General features: G+C 28.9%; 2 protein-coding genes and 1 long non-coding RNA gene across 6 annotated transcripts; 1 reads left to right on the top strand and 2 right to left on the bottom strand.

Moving 5' to 3' along the window:
- Positions 1-4,379: 4,379 nt before the first annotated feature.
- On the bottom strand, positions 4,380-5,873 carry LOC141537138 (uncharacterized). The gene is made up of 3 exons (XR_012480871.1): positions 5,746-5,873; positions 5,426-5,670; positions 4,380-4,955 (listed from the first exon to the last, which is right to left on the bottom strand). It is a non-coding gene; the product is annotated as an uncharacterized LOC141537138 (long non-coding RNA).
- Positions 5,874-7,718: 1,845 nt separating this feature from the next.
- On the bottom strand, positions 7,719-10,252 carry LOC141537125 (uncharacterized). The gene is made up of 6 exons (XM_074257965.1): positions 9,905-10,252; positions 9,663-9,811; positions 9,352-9,422; positions 8,652-9,254; positions 8,359-8,557; positions 7,719-7,914 (listed from the first exon to the last, which is right to left on the bottom strand). The coding sequence occupies exons 4-6, from the start codon at positions 9,213-9,215 to the stop codon at positions 7,751-7,753; spliced, it is 927 nt and encodes a 308-aa protein (XP_074114066.1). The 5' UTR covers positions 9,216-9,254; positions 9,352-9,422; positions 9,663-9,811; positions 9,905-10,252; the 3' UTR covers positions 7,719-7,750.
- Positions 10,253-10,570: 318 nt separating this feature from the next.
- On the top strand, positions 10,571-14,600 carry LOC141537102 (uncharacterized). 4 transcript variants are annotated; one of them, XM_074257937.1, is made up of 3 exons: positions 10,571-10,888; positions 11,377-11,556; positions 11,622-14,600. In XM_074257937.1, exon 3 carries the CDS (start codon positions 12,602-12,604, stop codon positions 14,150-14,152), a length of 1,551 nt encoding a protein of 516 aa, XP_074114038.1. In that variant the 5' UTR covers positions 10,571-10,888; positions 11,377-11,556; positions 11,622-12,601; the 3' UTR covers positions 14,153-14,600. The 4 variants fall into 3 exon arrangements, with proteins under 4 accessions (XP_074114038.1, XP_074114041.1, XP_074114042.1 ...); XM_074257941.1 differs by lacking the exon at positions 10,571-10,888 and adding an exon at positions 11,176-11,309; XM_074257939.1 differs by lacking the exon at positions 10,571-10,888 and adding an exon at positions 11,194-11,309.
- Positions 14,601-23,305: the final 8,705 nt, after the last annotated feature.

The following is a 23,305-nucleotide window of genomic DNA, read 5'->3' as shown; positions in this document are numbered from 1 at the left end:
TCTCTATTTTATTGATAATTAGATGAATATAAGGTGATCTCGATGAAATTTAATCAGAAATAAATACCGAAGTCAATTCTAATTTGATCCATTGGCTTGAACGGGCTGATGAAAGGCACGCTGTTGTTGTTTGTTGCTCCAGCCCGTTTATTCCAGTGAATATGAGTAACTAATAAAAAAACCATTAATTAATGTGATATATATATAGAATAAAGCCACCTCTACCCTTCATAAATATATGTTATTGAACTGCTCCAAATCAGAATGATACGTTATAACATATGTCATTCACTTACCAGAGAATAAATATCAATATAATTAGTTTCAATATAATAACACCATTAATACTACTTTAATTAATATCGAAATAATTGAGAATAAAAATGTCTCAAATGTGACAAACTCAACCTCTTATGAGTACTTGAAGAATGTATACAAGCAAATCCACATGTCAGCGCGACAAAAAGTTACTTAAGAGATAGCCGTAATGCTCGTCTTTTAAGTGAAATGGGATAAATTGAGCACCCCTGCACACTTGCCGTAGGTAAATTTAATTACTTCCTTGAACTTGGCATCAAAAAATAAATTTTTTTAACTTGTGTAAAGATGCATGACTTCACAGCAGGAGCCGCCTTATTTATTTTTATTTACTAATTTAACTGAGTAGTTTTGTCTATTTTTTATCTATGGAAAGGTACCTAAACAAGTACTTTTACCCTCCATATTGTATTCCAAAACATTTTTAGTAGTGATTATGTTCAAATATTGGAATATTCATAATATGTTTATATAAATATAATTTTATTTGATATTAATTCTAAAAAATTCAAGGTTCACTTATTAAAAAATGGTAATTCGTGTAAACCTGTGCAATTCCAAGGTTATGATTAGATCGTTCGCAATACGTGTCCTTTTGATACGATAATACAGCTGCTCTTTGACTGCGCTTTACAAGTTACCAGTTTTCGACAATTTTGTACAAGTTCAAAAAATTCTGCGTTAAATTATACAAATGATTTTATAAATGAAGGTCTGACCGATAATATTTATAGAAAAAGATTGTAGATTTTATATTTTACATAAGGTCATAGAATTGTTATATTATTATTTGTTATATTTAAAAATATTACGATTTTACGCTGAACTTGGTGCCAATCCAGATTTTTATAGTAAAAAATTTTATTTACTAAAAAAAATATTTTCTAAAAATTATTGTATTATTGGTTGCGTTGTAATAAAAGCAATTGTATTTCATGATGAAAAGAATAAAATATTTTAATTATTTATGGACTTTATATTGATAGTGAACTAAAAAAATATTACTAATAAATAAACGGCAATGATAAATAATACTTTAAACATTGAATTGTTAAAAAAAATTAATTCTGATTTATTAATTGAAGTTTCATTTTTTTATTCAACATTTCCAACATATTACATTCTTCAAATATTAATTGGTTTTATTAATTTAAGTTATTGCAAGATTAATGCAAATATTTTTCTTAGGTAATTTATCATTATTAAATTTCTATTTTTTTTTAAGTACATAATCGTCTCCAATTTGCCATTAAATTATAAATAAAAAATGCTTTTTTATTTATAATTTATTAATAACGATGAGATGTAAACTTTGAAAATATATCACGATCCCAAATCTCAAGTACAGCTTGGTATTTTGTGTAAATTTTAAAATCGATCGATTAATAGTATTATTCTAGCCTCACGCAGATTTAATTAAATAACTATTTTTCATTTAAAAATTTTTATTCTCCAAAACGATCTTAAAAGAAAATAAAAATATATCAAACTTTTGTAATTAAAATGATTAAATTAACAAAATACAAGTTATAAACGAATTACAGAACTTTCGAAACAAATGAAACTAATTAGTTATTATTATCAAACAATTAGAATATTTAATTAGTTATTATTTATATTATTATAGTCTTAATAATTATTAGTTATCATAGTATGTTCGAAAACGATCATAATTGGTATCTGGATGTGGGAACCAACATAATATATTTCTCTAGCATCTTAATGATATCTAATCAGCAAATTATTCCTAATTGATTAATCATTTTTAAATTCTTCATTTAAGACAATATTTTTAGTCTAACACCAATTGTAACTAAATCACACTCTAAGAATATCAAGACCTGGTTAATAGATATCCAATTATTTATTAAATATCATATGCAGCATACGTATAGGCTATGGTAGACACATGGTACATTGTTAAAAAATTCTTTTTTAAATTAAATTAATTTTTAATATTAAATTTACTCGTTTCGTATTTAAATTTTCTTGTTTGAAAACAAAATAAATAAATCAAATGCTTATATAGGTTAAAGCACACCTTTGAACTTTGAAAATAGTAATGTTAATTTAACAAAAAACTGTTTAAGGACCGGTTTTTCATCCAGGATAAAATTATAATTGGTGTGTATTAATGTTAAATAAAATTTTACTTTGGATTGAAAAACTAGCCCTAAATGTTTCGAAACAGCTGGAATGTATAAGATCGGCTTATATATGGCTCATTGAATATGTTTATTTATTTTTTAAATTAGAAATTATGAATTTTTTCTAATAGATTTATTAAAGATGCATCGAATCATTATAATGTTTATAAAGTTGATTGTCTTTGTGAATTAATCGAGTAAATAATTGGTCAATCTTCAATTATTCATTAGTACAGAATTAAATTAAAAAATAGTAAAAATATTTACCTATATATTGTTTATATGTTATGAATTATTACCTTACTTATTTCTATTCTTTTAAGAATTTTTGTCGAAATACTTTTGATAAATTTAATATCAAAATAATTAAATTTTATACAAAAAATAATTTTTCAATGACGTGCAACGTGGTGATTATAACCTATACTGTATATATTAGGATATTTACAAACTAATTCCGATAAAAAATTACTCTTCTGAATTAATGCGTATTAATCAAATTAAAAGTAATAAATAATTTTTATATTAATTTTAAAAGGAATATTTAATTAATTTTAAGATAAAAAAAAATAATTTTTTCGTTAGAAGACCACATTATTACTATAACCTATACTACAATAGATTTTAAGTTTCAATGGCTTAGATATGACTAAATATGTCATAAATATTTCATTTGACGATAGCTTAAGGCCACGATAAATTGTTAACAGAATTTATTCATCATTATTGAGATCTGGATCAAGTTCAAATAAAACATTAAGGATAAAAATGATGATAGAAAATGTAAAATCTATCTGAAGTAGTACATAATTTTTTATCAAGTTTTACTTAATTCAATAGATTGAATTTCCTTTCTTGTTAGTTCATTTTTACATCTTTTAAATATGAATACAGTAAACAAGATTACATGAGCATTTTAGAAAAAACTTCAATAGTTTCGTTGTCAATGTCTGTAGCAACATTTTTCAATTACTGCAGAAATCAATTGATATGTCGATTGAACACTCTCTCGATGGTCCAGCATCAACAAACTGATATTTTGTGACTTATTTCATTATTGTACTAAAAGCTAGTCTTGCTAAACTAATACGCAATAACAAGGTCTATTTATTTTATAACAAGGTCTTGTAATGATTGTTCATTGATAATTGGAAACGAAAGTTATAATTTTACAAATTTGGTAGGTACTATTAATTTTCAAATTAATTTTAATCGTTATTCTCAAAACAAAGTTATGCTATTTCATTTATCAAAAATTCAAGATTAAAATGATTAAGTATGATAAAAAAAGATTTTAATCCGAGGTAGGTGGTGATAATCTTATTTTTCAATTGGAATTGAAAAAATTAAATTAAAATAATATTTATGATGTGCAAATAAATTATTTTCTCGAATGCGTTAAAAAACAAAAATTAATCTAATACTTCGTAACGCTTTAGACTTAAAAATAACACGGATGAAATTCATAAAAAAACTAAAAAAAAAAAGTAAGTGCATGATTGCAAAATTATTTACAATAATTGTAAAAAATCAACAGTTGTCAACAGAATATCGATCGTAATTTTACAGGAGTGATAAATTGCCAGTATTGATTATTTTTCAGGTATATATTTAATTAACCAATAACTATTTTTCTCGCTGATTCATAATTATAAAATAAAATTGCAACACTCACTAATGATAAGGCTGAAAATTGATTTCGCATCCATTGATACGTGAATGCCTTAAAACATCAACCACCCAACCCGATCATGATCTTATCGGTCTACATATATAACGAGATTTATCTAGCTTCTAGCAGCAATAATGATATTATAGCATATATTATTACAAGTGTTTTCGATGCACAATATTTCTATTCTAAAAATAATTGCATTTTTAAATATTTATAATTATTGTATGGTTATTCATCATTTACAAAAAAATATTCACAGTCAATATATTCTAATAATTAAATTAATTTACTGAAAAAAAAATAATTAATATCTAAAGTACATTGGTTATAGAACTACAACACATACCTTAAACAATTTACATGATTTATTTACATTATTTCATTAAATTTAATTTAAAAACAAGAACAGATTATTCATAAATAATTGAATAAACAAAAATTGAACAAATAATTAGTACAGTTTTCTAACAAATTTTTTAATTATTTGGTTTAAACAAACCAAAACGCGAGCAAGAGTCTACTGACTTCTGTATTATAATTAAAAAAAACTGATCAATTTTTGAGATAACTTATTGCTTATATCAGCTTTGATCTCATCGTCATCTATATAATCAATGATCATTTTTCCTCCAAGATTAACTTTGTCATAAACATCTTCAGATATTTCTTCAATAGCATTATTGTTCTGTAAATCTTCATCCTCATTGGATTTAAATTCTTCAGCTTTCAACTCTACACTCTTCAATTCCAATTTCTTCTTTCTCTTTGGCCTCAACAATCGGCATTTTCGTGTACTCCTGAGACCCAACTGTAAACTAACGACACAATAAATAATATCAGACATTTTATTCAACAGTGATACAATTTCAATAATAATAGATATGATGAAAAAGTGGTTATATAATAACTATAATAATCTTGATCTTCATCTACAAGTAAGAAATTTAATTATGATGATTATTAATAAGAAACTCATACCGCGAGACACTTTTTTTTGGCATAAAAATGCCAAAAAAATATCAATTAATATCTCGATTAAATCATGTGTTAGTATAACCAGCGAGTAAAAATCCAAAATTAAGAACAAATTTTTATCATGATATATCATAATGAAAATAATAGACATTTGGTAATTTTTTAAATTAAAAAAAAAATAAATTGTAACAAAAAAAAGCTATAGAAAAATTTAATATGCAAAACTGATTTATTTGTCGAATAAAATTCAAATATTAATATCATAGATTGATTTAATTTATAATTATCAAAAAAAAAAAAAAAAACGTACCTTATAATCTTCTACACAAAGTGAATGGTAAATTTTTTTTTCAAAGCTTACAGCTGGTCTTACATGGTACTATTCTTTCGTTTTTTCATTATAAAATTATTCAAAAGTATCATTAAAGACTTGGCAATGACAATCATGAGCTCTGCTTGCAGGTACACTTAGTTGAATGGCATCTTGTGATGAATTTTTATCATTAGCAGCATCCGTTTCTGCAGTTAATTTTTCTGTTTCAAACCAACTTTGTGCTGTAGAATAAAAACTATTCAATAAATAACACTCTCAATGAATTTTATAAAAATAATTTAAGTATTATAACATACCTCTATCATCCAAATTTCCAATTTCTTCAAACTGATTCCAGTTACCGATTCCATAAATAATATCCCATGACCTTGTTTTTTTAATAGAATCTCTGTCCCGTCTGTTTTTCCGGAAGTGTCAGTCTACATAATGATTGTACCCAGTGGCCAATTCCAGAGTAAATCTTGCTCTACAAGTACTGTCCTTCATACCACCGTACGTCGAAATTCATTTAATAGGCCAAACTATTTAGCAATAATAATAATAATAATAATTATTATTATTATTATTATTATTATTATGGTTGTTGGTGTTGTTATAATCGGATAAAATTTAAATAACCCGCGCCGCAGCCGAGTTCGCGCATGCGCACTAGTACATATTCAATATGATGAACTCAGGTGGGTATAATGATATTAAAAAATTAATTATCAGGTTAAATAATATCGAACAAACATTTTTTTTGATCGAACAAACATTAATTAGCTTCGAATAATAAAAAAAAAAAAAAAAAAGCCTTAATACTGAAAATTTCGGCGCTGGGTTAGGAAAAATTTGTGAAAATTCAAAAAAAAAAAAAAACAAACAACGAACAAAAAAATTTTTTCGGACAATCACGAACGAACGACAAACAATCGAATTAGCAAAAAAAATTTGCAAAAATTTGACTTTTTACCGTCAACTTAAGACAGCTTCTATCAACATGGTAATTAAAAAAAATATACATAGAACATATATATAGTTAAAACAGATAAAGTAACTATTATAATAATAGTGATATCTCACGAAATATCAAAGTTAGATATTTAGTTCACTGTAACTTTTTGTAGCAAATTAAATTTCCTCCAAGTTGTTTATTTGCGTTTTTCATATATCTCTACTTCTTCACAAAATAGAGACAAAAAAACGTCAATTTTATCAAAAAATTGAGTTTAGTGACCCGTACTACCTCGCCCGTATAAGTTACGACTTTGCCGTAAGGAGCACTTTTGTAGAACGTTCAATTTTGAACAAAACCTATTGATCGTCGAGATTATGCCATCAAATGTCTCTGAACTGGAGAATTTTAAAGAAAAAAAAAATCAAAGTTCCTGTGTATTTTAAATGGGAAATCTTCACACGCTCCGGTCGAGTACTTAATTTTAATATTAAGGGCTTAAACTTTCAGGGAATTTTTTTGGGGGTATTTATAAGAAAATTTCGGGATGAGAGCGAAAAAAAAAATAGTCGCAAAAAAAAAGCACCCTAATTTACAGTCAGTCTAATAACCTCCTTCAGTGCATTTTACATGTGGTTCAAATAAACAAACCGATATATTAAATTGACGTTTGTTGTCACTGGTCCAGACTGAATTACCGACATCAGACTGTACAACATGTTCTTAAGAAAAAAATATAAATTACATAATCAAATACTTTGAAACAGAAAATGTGATACAACATGGATTCTTAAATCATATCTGATTAAATTTTCTTTTATTGCGAGTATTTAAAGCTCAATAACTTTTTACTTGTTAGGATTACGAACAAACTACCTCAGTACTTTTTTTGTAGAGAATTCCCTCGCGGTTTTCGAAATACCGCAAATATTCGGCATATATACCGTATAAATGCTGTATGTTTACCGTAATATTGTCGTTATTCTAGCCAGTTTTTGTGCCGGATTATTACCGAAAAAATACGAAATAAGTTCACAATATTTACGGCAATACAACGAGAAAATTACGGTATTTTAACAGCATTAAAGTCGCAAATTTACCGTATTTTTACCGCATTTTTGCGGCAATATTTTAGTAAAAAATCGTCAAAAAAGGATTCCTGTAATCCTATTACCGGCAAAATACCAAAATTTTACTGCTTTATTACCATTAATCTGTGGCATCGATGTATTTTCTTAATATTATCAATTGATATTAATATTTTTAATTTGGTGAATAAATTAATTGCTTCATTGTTATTATTATAATTTTTATTATAATTCTTAATTTTATAATATAATTTTTTTTATATAACTTTTTTGTAATTATTAATTAGAAGGGTCATTTTGACTGTTATCCTCTTCCTGGATTTTTTTTTTTAAGGCACGATCATTTTTTAGAGTATTCCCGATCCACACTCTCATATTTAGGGCAGCGTTATTTCCTTTAGTGTCGTCCAAATGTTTTACCTTTTGCATAGCTACACATAAATCTGAAATAAAGAAACATTTACCTTCATTAATTTTTTGTACTAACTATTTTTATATTGCTGCATATATTAATGGCTATTTTTATTTATTCCCTCTAGTCCAAAAACAGAATTTTTTACGTTTTATAATGATTTTTTTATTTGTCCAAATCCTATATATAATTAGTCGTATTTAAACATAATAATTTAAGTAATAAATTAAAAACAGTTCAAAATTTTCATACAAGTTCAAAAACAGACGAATAAGGTCAAATGCAGTTCATTTAGATAAAAAAGAATTCAAATATTTCGACCCGGGATCCTATTAAATCCATCTTTTTTAATCAGCGAGTACATAAATTACCGATTATTTAATCAATCTAAAATTCACTTATTGTAATAACATTATCTTTGTTACACATAGACCGTGTAACTTTACCAAAAAAAATTGTAAACGTTTCAACTTACTAATTATCTGTATAATATCGGATTCTTGCACAACTTCCCAGTCAGGTCGTTTTTTATCCGGTCGCAAAGTTAATTGCTGACGACGTTCAACCGGCCATACACTTAAAATAACTCGCCGGGCTCGCGTCGACATCCTAGGGGCATTGCAAGCATTAGCACAATCTGTGTAATTCATTTTGAATCCGGGAATGATTTCAACCTAATGTAAAATTAATAAGAATTATTGTATTAAAGTTTTTGTAATGAAAATGTAAGTATATACTGCATTATTAATTATTGTTGAAAAATATTACTTCTCTGTTTTCATCCGGGTTCAAAATAAATTCATCATCGTGGCTATTAACATTATTTAAATTAGTGCTGTTATTATTCTCATGATTGCTGTTGATGTTATTTGGATGATCATTGCTGATGTTATGATCAGCAATCTTTGACTCCACAGCTGTCAGTCGGTCAGTTATATTTGCCATACATTCAGAAATTTCAGTAAATTTGTGAATGATGATATTCGCTTTCATTTTTTTAGTGTCGTTACCCCGGGGTGATAAATGACGACCAGTGGATGAACGTCTATCTGCTATTCTTGCAGATATTAGTGGAGGCGGTGTTCGAACTACTGGTGTTGGTGTTCTCTCAGGTGAATTGTGCTCACTTTCATCAACTACTGATGGTGGCCTTCTAGATGGAGATGTCGGCGATGTTTGCTCTACTGTTAATGAAGACGTTCCCTCTGGAGATGCCGACCGAGTTCTCTCTGGTGATGACGGTGGTGTTCTACGTGTTATTAAAGGTGACGTTTCTTGTGGTGATGGCTGTCTTTCTGGATTCGACCCAGTATCACTTGAACTGTCTAACATTTCTGTATCATCAGCAATTTCCTCACTGCCACGACCCTGCTGCAAATATTATAGGCAATTGTTAAAATATAATTTATTATTGACAATTTACGAACATTATCAATCAGACATGAAGACATGTAATTGTATACTTTACCCGATTGTTGATGTCCTTGTAGTATTCATCAGCCTTTTTATTACTGCCTTTTTGTGAATGCTATTTCTTTTCTGTAAAATATATAAAATTCAAATAATGAAAACTGAAGGTTTAAATATAATTTATGCATTTGTTAAAAAAATTTTTTATTCATCAACTGAAAAAAATTTAACCATCATTAATGCATCTGTGAGGCCATAAAATTTTATTTGTATTAAAAATAAAATACAAGTAGATAATTACTGGTACTTGATAATTATACTGATAATGAGACTACGGTATTTTTAATTAAAAATAAATTTCTGTCTTACTCTTTGTGCAGCAATAATTTTTTTATCCGCATTTACGTTAAATTTTAAAAACTTCATCGTAATCTTTGGCGTCATAGATAGTCTCTTCAGCGTTCTTATTCTTTTCTTTAGCTTTGGTTGATTTTTATTTTTAAGCAGTTGCTTATCATCTGAAAAGATATTAATCATTTAATTCACGTAACCAAGATAAAATTTTTATTGTATCATAATAATAAAAAAAAAAATAATTAATTAATATCTACCATGTGTATCGATTAGTTGTATCGAATCGTCGTTCATCGCAGGACAACGGATACTTAAATTATCGTTATCTTTATCTTTTTCAGTAATTGAAACTTTTTTTTTGTTATCATATTTAAATAATAATTTAGTTTCCGCAATTACTGGCGCACCTTGGCTAGACAAAAATAAACACCATTTTCCCAACATAATGCTTTATCAGTTCTATACACCTTAATAAATAAATATTTACTATAACATAGACTTAACCTAAACACGTAATAACAATTTCACTGATTGTTTTTATCCAAAATCACATTTCACGAATGTTTTTAAATCTTAAATAATATTGTTAATAATTTATAATAAAAGTTAAATACATAAAAAATATCATGCACCGATGAAAGCACCGGCCGCCTACAAAACTGTAGGGGTTTTTACTCACAACAATTGTTCATATTCAAGCAATACATCTATAACTATTTATTTATTGAAAACTATTATATTAGTCAGTTAAATATTTATGTATTTTTATTTGCATCAGCTGTCAGTCGTTAACTATATTAAGTCTGAATTCTTATTATTATTATTACAATATCAGGTATACCAATATAATCTGACCGAAGTGGAAGTTTTGTGTGTTGAGTACAGTGTATAAGGTGTTTGTGTGTGTTTACCCTCGCAAAACAGCCGAATGTAACGTGCTCTATACATAACAATTACAATTTCCCCCAACACTCACGCATGCACACGCATAAGCAGACTTTACCTCTCACGAAGTCGCCACAGCACTAGCGGCCATTCTTTGGTTTAACGATTATTATTATTATTATTATTTTACATGTACTACGTACAACTCGCTATCAAAATCTTATAAATCGTGCTAATTATAATTTATCGTTCATTTGTATGACTGTTACTTAATTTTTTAAACATACTTATGATTTTACAATACTCAGCAAATAATCTTTTTAAAATATAAGTAGTGGAAAAATATCTCTGAAAAGGTAGGTATCTTATATAATTTAATTTAGGAAATTTGAAGGTTAGCAGGCTTATGTTTTTAAGCAGAAATTATAAATGTGTGTCTTATAATTTTAAAAACACAGTCTATATACGAAAAGTAGTAAATCATAACATTTTTTTCCATATTAAAATATTTATTGATTTGCTAATTTTGTAGTTTTGTTCTTCACATGAAATGAAGTTGCTAATAAAAACTTCTTAATAACAACTTATGAAATAAAAGTAATATTGACAATAATTGCTGAGTATTAACGCTCGTTTACGGCTCGCATATTTCTTTCGGTTTTTATAAATTTAAATTCTTCAGAAAATTTAACATTATTAAATAATTTATACAGTTTCTATTCTTGAAGCTTTTTGCCTTTATTTTAAAAAACGTGGTTGATACTTGCTAATTTCCAGGTCAGGAATAATTATATGTAAATCTTTTTATATTTGATATATATATATATATACTATTCTTTTCCAGGAAGCATATGATAAAATTATATTCGATGAGCTATAAAATCAAAAAATGAATAAACAACGTAGAAACACTAGTTTCTCTCGTAAAGCTGTTTCTCGGCGTAATTTAAAGAAAATAAAGACTCATCTAAATTTTCTTTCATGTCATCCAAATATTCAAATTCCAAATGATTATATCGAACAGGTGAGAAAAATTTCTAGCTTTTTAAATTGTAGAGTTAGTGAACTAATTTTTTTTTTTTTTTTTAGCCGACAACATTGGACTGCACTCCGATGAATTGTATTTATGATAGTCTGGTTGACAGTAGTAAGGAAACTTCAAGTCACCGTAATGTCACTAAGAACTTTGTAGATAATAATACCTTTCATGACGATGATAACGATTCGGAAGATGATTCAGAAGACAGTTGCAGATCGCTAGATGTTCATATTGAAAATATTAATAAGGGGGTAGATAGTGATAATAATAATGCTTATTCGGTCAATGATGAAAAACAGATTTCAGCGGACGAAAATAATGAAAGTGAAAATGTCAACAGAAACATTGATAATCGTAGTCCATCAAGAAATGGCGGTTTATTTAATGTTTCAATAAATTTTACTTCTAAAATTGTTATGTTTCAAAACAGGAACACCACAGTGAAAGATCATTTATTATCTGTAGTGGCTTTATCGCTGAGACATCATTTGAGTTACGAAGCTATTTTAGATACATTTAGATACATAAATATATCTTATGGAATAGCAATATTACCAACAACTAAGCAAGCTTTTTGGAGAGCTTTAGATCGTAATGATGCTCATGTGAAAAAATATTTTTACTGTCAAGAATGTGATGATTTTTTAGGGGAAAAATCCTGTATTTCAAACAAATTGATACAACGGTGCTGTTGTGGTGCATGTGGTCCAGACAAACCAAATTCATCTGAAGGTTATTTTCTATATAATACCATTAAATCTCAAATCCAACAACTACTGTCTTCAGCAAGTATTATTGATGCAATTAAATATAGATTTCAACGACAGAAACGTGATTCTGAAAATTTGGAAGATATATATGATGGAAGTGAATACAAAAATTGAGTTCATCTGAAATTTTAAAAGATTGGTACAATTTGTCGTTGACACTTAATACTGATGGATGCCAAGTAGCTAATTCGTCGAATAACAGTGCCTGGCCAATTTTCGCGCAAATAAATGAACTTCCGCCTCATCTGAGAAAAAAGCACATGCTTTTAACAGGAGTCTATGTAGATAAGAAACACCCACTTATGAATAATTTTATGCGGCCATTAATGAATGAATTGCGTCAGTTACATCAAGATGGAGTGTCTTGGAAATTATCTAATGGAGTAGAGATGATATCGAAAATCACTGTTACAATGTGTTGCTTTGATGCGCCAGCTCGATCTGCCGTAACTCGTTTTGTACAGTTTAATGGTTATTCCAGTTGTTTGTTTTGTAATATTAAAGGTAAATTCGTGTTGAGTAAGAAAGTTGTATTTCCTTTCGAACAAAATTCCATGAGTTTGCGCACAAAATCGGATATAGAGGCAAGCATGTACAAAGCTAGCGAAGTCGGACATCCTGTTAACGGAATAAACGGCATTTCATCACTTATAACGTTACCGTTGTTTGATATAAGCAAAGGAGTAATAATTGAATCAATGCACGCTGTATACTTAGGCGTTGTAAAACAACACACAACACTAATGCTAATAAAAACAAACGCACCTTATTATATAGGCAGCCGTAATTTATGTGGAATAATCGATGAGCGCTTATTGTCTATTAAGCCTCCTTCTCGACGATCAAGAAAACCTAGGTCTATTTACACTTACAAACAGTGGAAAGCTTCGGAATGGCGCAACTGGCTGGACTACGCTCCAATTTGTCTGGAAAAAGTTTTGGATAAGAAATACGTGAATCACATCGCTCTTTTATCTGAAGCAATGCACTATCTTAACAATGATTCAATTCCTATAAGCAATCTGGAACGTGCTGACGAATTATTGAAAAAATATGTTCAACTATTTCAAAAATATTTTGGGGTTATCTCTATGAGTTCCAACATACACTTACTCAACCATATTGTTCAATGCACACGTAACTGGGGTCCCACATGGGGATACTCGGCTTTTACTTTTGAAGCTTGGAATAAAAGGCTACTAGATAAACTTACCAGTTCACATTGCCGCGCAGAACAAATAATGACACGTTTCTTAATGGAAAAATTTATAATAACATCGACTTTTGATAAAAGTGTATCTGTTGAAACAAGAAATTACATTAAAACGCTTCTTAAAATACCTGCTACGGATGATAACACAAATTCACATTCCAAATTCGATTGTCAGGGAAAATCAGTAAAACGCTCGCCAACTCTTCCAGAAATTAAAGCTCTGACTGAAGCAGGATATTCCCCCGACAATTTGACATGCTATAAGAAAATGACTGTTAATAAAATAAAATATAATTGCCATATTGAGGAAAGGAACGTAAAATTCTGCGATTCAATAATAAATGATGGAAATAATATCTATGGAATTATACAATCAATTGTAAAGTTTACTAATGGAGATTCTACTGTTTGTGGTTTACTAATGTTAACTTACAATAAAGTAGAAAGTGCATTTCAAACACGACATATAAGCAGAGTTAAAGTTACTGAAAATTTAGTGTTTGTTCCAGAAGATTCTAGGATAAAACCAGCATGTCTCATGAAATCTTCAGGAGAAACTTACATTGTAACTTTAGCAAATTGTTGGGAAACAGACTGAATGAAAATATCAAAAATTGGATATTTTTTTGTCAAGTACATCATGTAGTTCTATTTTTTAAGATTTTATGAACTTGGGCTTCACAACTTTTGATATCGAAATTGTTTTTGTCCAGATTGAATTTATTAGCACTTTTTAATTATTCTCTGATTAAAAAAAAAATTAAAAAGGATTTCTCCATGTTAAACGCCCATAAGAGGCAGTATTCAGTAGAATTTGAAGGATTAGAAAGTATTAAAAAGAATTAAAAATCAAATCATTTTTAATTATGTTGAATTCTTTTTATTAATCAGGGTTTAAGAGAAGTTATTTTTTTTTATGTTATTATGTAATTATTTATAATTTTAAACATTTTCTTATATGTATGAATATTATATTGTATACAATACTCACATGCAAATTAAAAATTGTAATAAAATTTATAATTATTGAAGAATAAATTTCTTGATTTCCGTTAATTTTCTTAATAGAATTTTCTTTCCAGTTTATTTACAAGGATTAATATAAAGAAGTGTTAGTACAGAAAATATTTGAATAGTACAACATCGGATCCAAATTTTTATCATTTTCTATTGAATTGAACCTCTTTTCAATACTAGCTTTTATAGGCGCTTAGCATGGGAATTCATTCTCAATCTTTTTGTTAATTATCAGAGCAGCAGCAAAGACATAGTTATCTGAGATTACTTATTGAGGTAAGAAATATTGCAAGACTGAACGCTGTCATGAATTTGAATGTAACTGTGAGTTATAGAATATTTTTACAGGTAATTTGATTATTTAGTCGTTTTACTTTTACTTTTAATAGCTTCAAAAGTCTCACAATCACTATGCATTACTCTCAATGATTTCTTGACCTTAATGAAATAGGTATAAATTTATAATATTAAATTAAAAATTTTATAAACTGTACATATTTCATGATAAAAATTTAAATCCAGTAATGACAAAAAAATATTTGATTTTTGCTATTATCTTATTATATCCGTATAAGAACGGCAAAATTTCAGTATAACATCCGTATTAATATCGTAAAAATACTGTTATACTATCGAAAAATTTTAGTATTTCTACAGTTTATCATTTGAATTTTTTCGGTTAAAGTTCGGAATTTTTTCGGTAAATTTTTCGTATTAATATAGTATCTATACGGTAAAAGTACAGTAAAAAAACTGGCCTTTATAACCATACTATTACCGTATTATTTCGGAATAATCACGGTAATTTTGTGGTATTGGCATTTTTACAGCAAATTTACGGTATTCTCAAAACCGCGAGGGTTGAATTTCCTACAAGAATGATCGATGAAAAATACAGAAAAAAAATTTTTCCGTAGTTTTACTGGATGAAAACTTAAAAAAAATTTTTTTTACGTGTTATTTAAATAGAAAAATAGAAATTAATTGAGCTTCATGGAGAACTAAGATATCAAGCTGGGCACTTTGGAGGGAATTTTTTTTATACCTAAGAGAAGCTTTTAAGACTACAGCACTTGAAAAAAAATAATAAATGTTTTTTTTGGGCCACTCTAATATATATACACTGAGAGAAAAGCATGGTTGTCTGAACTAGGAAATCTTAATTAATTTACATCACCACTATTTAATTATAGTTCCAATTAACGAAATTTTTTTATTATTTGAACCACAAAAATATAGTGACATCAACTATATTAAGTTACATATGAGCTTCATAGTTATCTTGATTTGTTTCAACTTAGTCTATTTAGCTATAAATTTTATGTTACTGTCACTCAAGTATCTTTCGAGAGTGAATAATATCCTTGTTAAGAAAATCAATTTACTTTATAGTTATTTAAAGTATACAGTTTTCATAATTCAGACCATATATTGTCAATTAAACAATAGCTTAAAATTGCTTCAATTACTATCATATCAGTTTCGAAAATAATTTATTTATAGTTAATTCTACTATTTTACTCTATCTAATTTCATATAGTTATTAAAACTATAAAGAATTGTTAAAAGAAATTAGTAACTTCAAATTATCATAGCTGTGAGAGGTATAGTTACTGCAACCAATTTTTTTATCAACATGATATCGAAAACATATTTACAAAAACATACTTTATATAACTATTCATTAATATTGACTTCGGCTAATGTATGGTTTTAGGAACTACGAAAAATAATTGTGGAAATTACATTTTTTTAATGGTGATGTTTTAGTTCAGCTAACTATGGATTTTTCTCTCAGTGTATATATATATATATATATATATATATATATATATATATATATATATATATATATATATATATGTATATTGTAACAGTTCTACCTGCTCAGGTTAGCCCCTAATCAATTTTATAAATAACTAAACAAAACTAACAACAATAAAAATTATCAGGGCGCCACCAGGATTATTAATCACGCTTCCTGGAACCGGTCCAGAGCTGAGAAAACTTATCTTAGGGTAGAGAGAGTGGAGGAAGGTGCTGTTGAATAACAAAAATTTAATTAACAAAATTGATCAATATTTATTAATAATAATAAAAAAACTTAACAAGGTTTGTCTTAAAACTAGTTAACAAAATACATTCACTCACACACTAACCACACTTAACAATATCTTAATCTCGTGTCGCCTCTCCCGGTGTCTACCCGATTTCTAACTACTGTCACCTGCACAGAGACGAATCATATACTAGGATCGTTAACTCGGCTCACAGGAGTAACAGCCCAGCGACGAAACATAGACCTAGATGTTCTGCAGCACACTTTCATAACCCGCTCCAGCTACAGCAGTAACGGCCCAGCGACGAAACATAGACCTAATCACTCTGCAACTCACACATAACCCACACTTGTCTCACACTCACACTACTAACTTGACTCTTATTAATTTTTATTTTAATAAAATCGAATGTAATTAATTTCTAGTTAAATATTTTAAATTAAATTATTCAATCATTAGTAATTTAATAAAACGACAATTTTCAACTAACAATCAATTTCCAAATCGCTATTACAATTCTCAAATTCCAATTGTTAATTTCATTTCTATTAAAATATTAAAACAGCTTAAAACTCTTAAGTCATCATTTCGAACGAGAGGCTTAATACCTTGAATTAACTTTTGTTAAATAAATTAATCACAATATAAATCCTTCAATCACTTCAAAATTATTAACACAAGTTTAATTAACTAATTCTGACTAAATTTTTACTGTGACAATTTTTGACTCAATGACTGATTTCTTGGACTTGATGTCCACGCCGATAATTATCAAATTGGAATAAAAACTAATTTAATTAATTCACGGACTTAATCCCCAAAAATTGCTAAATTTCCATGTGATATAAAATAATTAGTTTTACAATAAAATATTTTCAATAAATAATTCCTAATATAATATTCTTAATAATTTTCCACTCCCTTCCCCTTCCCCTTCTATAGAGCTACTTATTCATTTAAATATCTGCTTTTTTTTTAATTATTAAATTATTTAAATTTTTAAGAACAAAATCGAAAAATTTTTCTTCCAAAAATTTTAAAAAATTATATAGAATGTAAAAATATCAAAAGTTTATGAATATCAAAATCATGCAAATACCCAATTGTCTTACTATGTCCACGATGTCTGTCTACCGTGGTGAGTCCTCCAGGTACCGGTTGTTAGGTTCTTTTTTCACTCCGGGGAATTGTCCTCACTCTAAGTTCAGTTTTTCCTGTAACAGAACCAATGTTAGAAATCTTGCCTAAAAGATTAGAAAGACAATCTTAAAAAAAAAATCATCGCAGCGTTCCGAAAATTCACGTGCGAAAAAAAATAATTACCTGCTGTTCCGTTGAGTAGTGACCGGTGCGGCTGACTATCAAACCTCTTCTCATTTTGTCACTCTCCAACTCCCGAGCACTTACCCATTCCACCCCCTCTTAATTACTAAACGGAAGACCCCGAAGATCGGGGCGCGCCAGTGCTGAGTCGACTAATTATCGATCTCTGGCGACTTATCGATTTAGGGTAATTTACCCTGTTATAATATATATATATATATATATATATATATATATATATATATATATATATATATATATATATATATATATTACTAGCTGTTACCCGCCCACTCCGCTGGGCATTTTATAGAATTGTATTTTTAGATCTAGACTTGAAATTTAATTGAAGTATTGTTTTGACTTGCACAGATTCTAAATTCCATCGGATTGGCCTGTACCTTTTACCCATGTGATTATTCTAGCTAATATTCATTGTAACTTTCAATGTGCAATCACTATAACATTCTCGTGGCTTTCTTCCAAAATGAATAATAATTGACACGAAGAAAAAAATTTGAAATGAGCATTGAAAGTTTCTATTAAAGTAATTGCAGGTTTCATAAGTGAAGTTGAAATCTGCCTAGCTTAAAGTGCGACGAATTTTGCCGTTAATTAAAATTTCCTCCGTGACATCAATTTTTCATAGAAAATTATTTATACATGTTTTTACGAATTCTCTTAAAATAAGTAGCCAAATTTCTTCTCCACATCTCAAGTGTTTAGAAAATGCATTCAATTTAATCTGTTACATTCCCGCGATCCCGTAATAAGAACAATTCATCAGTTATGTGATCAGTAAAAATAAAATATATGTAAAATTCTTAGTCCATTGACTGAATAGCTACATGTAGAGTTAAATTTTAGAAACCTTACAATGACTTTTTCTCCGCTGCCAAAGAGACGATTGTTGTCAGAAAATATTATTATTAAGAAAGAAAAATATTTAAATCAGTTGACCTTGGAGGCCATCCCTGTAATTTCCTGTTTGTCTTGAGATTCTATCAAATTTTATATCTGTAGGAACTGTATTTGAAGAATATGAATTTTTGCCAATTATTACTCCCACACTCCTATGTGGGGAGGAATTTGGTAACATCCTATTCGAGATGATTTCTACATTATAGATAAAAGGTTCCAACAAAACTTCGAGTCCATAGAAACTATTGTTTGGATATGAGAGATTTTCATTGTTAACGCCCCCACAATCCCTTTTGGGGTTTGAATTCGAGAAATTCTTAGCTGAACTTGACATTATCCACGAAGATTCATACTAAGTTTGGAGTCTGTAGAAGTTACAGTTTGGGAATTAAAATTTTAGATTTTAACACCCACCCCCGTAATTCCTATCAGGAGTAGACTTTATTAAAATCCATTCTGAGATAATCTCTACATGAGAAATTATATATTCCTATCAAATTTGGAGTTCTTAGAAGCTATATTTCGAAATTAAGATTTTTATTGTTAACACCCACCCCGAGTTCCTTATTAGGGGTGGTTCGTCATAAAATACGCTCTTAGATCATTTCTATATCACATATAGAAAACTCCTACCAAATTTGGCAACTATAGGAGCTATAGCTTGGAAATTAAAAATTTTAATATTTAACACCCACCCCCGTAAACCCCTGTAAGGTGAGCTATCGTAAAATTCGTTCGTATATCATTTCTACATCTCTAACAAATAATTCCTACCCGATTTGGAGTCTATAGAGCTATAGTTTAAAATCGGGAATTTTTCATTGTTAACGCCCCCGCAATTTTTTTGGGGGTGGGATACGGTAAAATTCGTTCACAAATTATTTCTACATCACATATGGAAGATAGCTACCAAATTTGGAGCATGTAGGACCTATAGGTTGGAAATTTTCATTGTTAACACTCACCCCGGCAATCCATATTATCAGTAGGTTGTCATAAAATCCGCTCTTATATCATTTCTACATCACATACAAAAGATTCTTACCAAATTAAAAACCTTTAGAAGCTATAGCTTGGAAATTAAAAATCTTAATTTTTAACACCCTCCCCCGCAATCCATATTGGGAGTAGTTTGTTATAAAATTCGCTCTTATATCATTTTTACATCACTTAAAGAAGACTTCTACCAAATTTGAAGTCGATAGTTATTAAATATTGAAAATTTAAAATTTTCATTGTTAACACCCACCCCCGCAACCCCTTGTGGGATGGGATATCGGAAAATTGGTTCATAAAATATTTTTACATCACTTACAGAAGATTCCTACCAAATTTGAAGTCGATAGGAGCTATAGCTTGAAAATTAAAAATTTTCATTATTAATACCCACCCCCGCAACCCCTTATGGGGGTGAGATATAGTAAAATTCGTTCATAGATTATTTCTACATCTCTTACAAAAGATTCCTACCAAATTTAAATCTATATATAATTAGATCTGATTAGACCTGAGTTATCTAGGTCCATACATGATTATATATAAATCTATATATGATTATATCTAATCAGATCTAATTTATATAGGACCATATATATAATTAAACGTAAAGCTACCGGGGAAAAAATGATTTTGCCTAATTATATATAGTTATTTATAATTATATATGTTATGTCCAAGGGCGTTTTAGAGCGGTAGCGTGAACGGTGGAGGTTTGGACTAACAGTTTAAAGAATACGCAATGGAGGTTTTAATTCCGTTGTTTTAATTATTTATGTGGGACGTTTTCGAAGTACGAATTTACCACGCCTTCGTTTGAGATTATTGGCGGATTTATCGAGAGTAGATGTACTTACTGGTTACAGGAACTTTGTTGATGGTCAGATCCGTGATTTCGGGGCAGCTGTTAGCGCCTGTTTCTTGATTGGGCCCTTTGGTTGGTTCTCACAGCGGATGGAATTGGATGGATTTGGGCTGTTTATTCGAAGGGCTTCTTATTTTATGAAATTAACGAACTCGAATGGAATTTCACTTCTTTTTAAGATTTATTTTTATAAACACCAAAACTTTTACACTTTGACAAATTTTATTTAATCGAAATTATATTAATGAATTTTATTTATTTCAGCTAACGTCCTCCAGTCCCCCGTAGGGTAAAGTGCGTGAAACTAGCTTTTTAATAGATTTTGAGTTTACTTAATGATCGGATTCTCGCCTAAGTGCAGAGAAAATTAGAACTTTGAGATTCCGATTCTCTAAATTATTCTTACTGACCGAATATACTCGCCTAAGTGCAGAGCAAATTAGAACTTTGAGATTTCGGTTCTCTATGGTTGTATTTAATAACTAATACGTGGCCTGCCGGTTGAACCGAGTCTGAACTCGTCTTAAGTGCAGCGCAAATTAAGATAAGGGACTTTTACAAGGCACGGGCCCGTCAGTTAAACGCGGAAGTCAAATTAAGTGAGCAAAGACGGGGCGTTGGCTGTTGATCGCCTTTTTAAATACTCGCGGTGCTGAGCTTGCAAACGTCCCCGCTAGTCAACCAGCAGTCACGTAGATTATATTTTATTGTGGCTTTCGCGCATGGAGAAGTCTTCCATCTGCGCGGGTGATTTAATTTTAAGAAAAAAATTGTAGGTGGACATAACATATATAATTATATATGCAACTATATATAATCATATATAGTTGAGACCTATATATAATTATATATAGACCTATATATAATTATATATAGACCTATATATAATTATATATGACCATATATAATTATACACAGTGAAAAATTTTTGCGTCATTGCGTCAAAAAACTTAGTGTTAAAAATTTTTATGTTAAATATTTAACACTTTTATGTGTTGATTTAACAGAATAAGTGTTAAAGTTACACATAAAAGTGTTAAATATTTAACACAAAAATTTTTAACACTAAGTTTTTTGACGCAATACGCAAAATTTTTTACTGTTTGTGTAAAGCTATATTTAATTAGATCTTACCAGACCTGGCTTATATAGGCCTATATATAATTAGATATGATCAGACCTGACTTATATAAGTCCATATATGATTATATACAGGGTGTCTCTGAAGTGGCGGGAGTAATTGTTGGGGTCGATAGAGAAAAAAATACTGAATCGAAAGTTCCTGAGCCAAAAATTTTTTTGGGCCATAGAATTTGAGTTATGAATTAAAAACGATAGCCAATCAGAAGCGCGCTATTCGAGAAATGAAAATGAGCGGGGAAGTAGAGGAGACGCGAGAGTGAGATGCTGCAATAGCAGCTTACTCGCTCACACAAAGCCGAGCATGAGAGGGGATTGTGACGCTATGAGCCGAGTACGTAAGTGTGAATGAGTGGATGTATGAGGTCGCAAGCGGACGGCTTAATGTATGAGTGTGTGTCCGTGTATCGCAGCATTATTGGAGGCGTTGTAACGCTGAATTAAAGCTAACCGGGTACTCTAAGACAGAGGAAAAATTTTAATTTTTATTTTTATTCGAAAAAAATTTAATAAAAAAATAAAAAGGCCCAAGATTTAACCAGACCCACAGAAACGGAGAGTAAATTTTTAATTCTCATTTATTTTGCTGGGGATTATTTTCAAATACAAAAAAAAAAAAAAGGCTAAGATTCAACTGGAATCCAAAAAGAGATGGATGAAAAAATTTTATTTTTTATTTTTAATCAGCAAAATTATTTTTCTTTAAAAAAGAGCCCAATCTCGACTGGAGCAAGAAAAAATGATTGAAAAATTTTATTATTAATTTTCAATCAACAAAATTATTATAAAAAAATAAATGGGCCCAAGTCTCAACCGGACCCAAACAAACGGATAAAAATTTTTATTACTTACTTAATTTGCTGGAAATTATCTTTAAAAACGAAAAAATGCCCAAGACTCGATCGGATCCAAAAAAATAACAGTACAAAAATTTTTCCTTATTTTCAATCAGCAAAATTGTTTCTTTTAAAAAAGGCCCAATCTCGACTGGAGCAAAAAAATGATTAAAAAATTTTATTATTAATTTTCAATCAACAAAATTATTTAAAAAAAAATAGTCCGCAGACTCAACCGGACCCAAACAAACAGATAGATAGTTTTAATTACTTATTTATTTTGATGGGAATTATTTTAAAAAACGAAGAAAATCGCCCAAGACTCGACCGGACCCAAAAAAAAAAAAATAAATTGAAAAATTTTGTTTTCATTTTCAATCAGCCAAATTAATTTCTTTTCGAAACAAGGCCCAATCTCAAACAGACTAAGAGAAACTAATTAAAAAATTTTATTTTTATTATTAATCAAATATTATTTAAAAAAGAAAATAAGCCACAGACTTAACCGGACTTAAACAAACGGATAGAAAATTTTTATTACTTACTTAATTTGCTGGAAATTATCTTTAAAAACGAAAAAAATGCCCAAGACT

The sequence above is a fragment of the Cotesia typhae genome, unplaced genomic scaffold (genome assembly GCF_013202065.1).
Source record: "Cotesia typhae breed Kobodo isofemale line unplaced genomic scaffold, CoteBio_Ctyphae scaffold_58, whole genome shotgun sequence".
Lineage (NCBI taxonomy): Eukaryota > Metazoa > Arthropoda > Insecta > Hymenoptera > Braconidae > Cotesia > Cotesia typhae.
Note: the sequence above shows the minus strand (reverse complement) of the source record. Positions and strands in the feature narration are given on the sequence as shown.

Bases quoted from the DNA above. Each gene is read 5' to 3' on its own strand.
- LOC141537125 (XM_074257965.1), bottom strand. From the start codon at position 9,215: ATGTTAGACAGTTCAAGTGATACTGGGTCGAATCCAGAAAGACAGCCA. The intron at 8,558-8,651 runs GTAATATTTTTC...ATTTTACATTAG, and splicing joins ACCCGGATGAAAACAGAGAA to GTTGAAATCATTCCCGGATT. The intron at 7,915-8,358 runs GTAAGTTGAAAC...TCTTTATTTCAG, and splicing joins CGATATTATACAGATAATTA to ATTTATGTGTAGCTATGCAA.
- LOC141537102 (XM_074257937.1), top strand. From the start codon at position 12,602: ATGCTTTTAACAGGAGTCTATGTAGATAAGAAACACCCACTTATGAAT.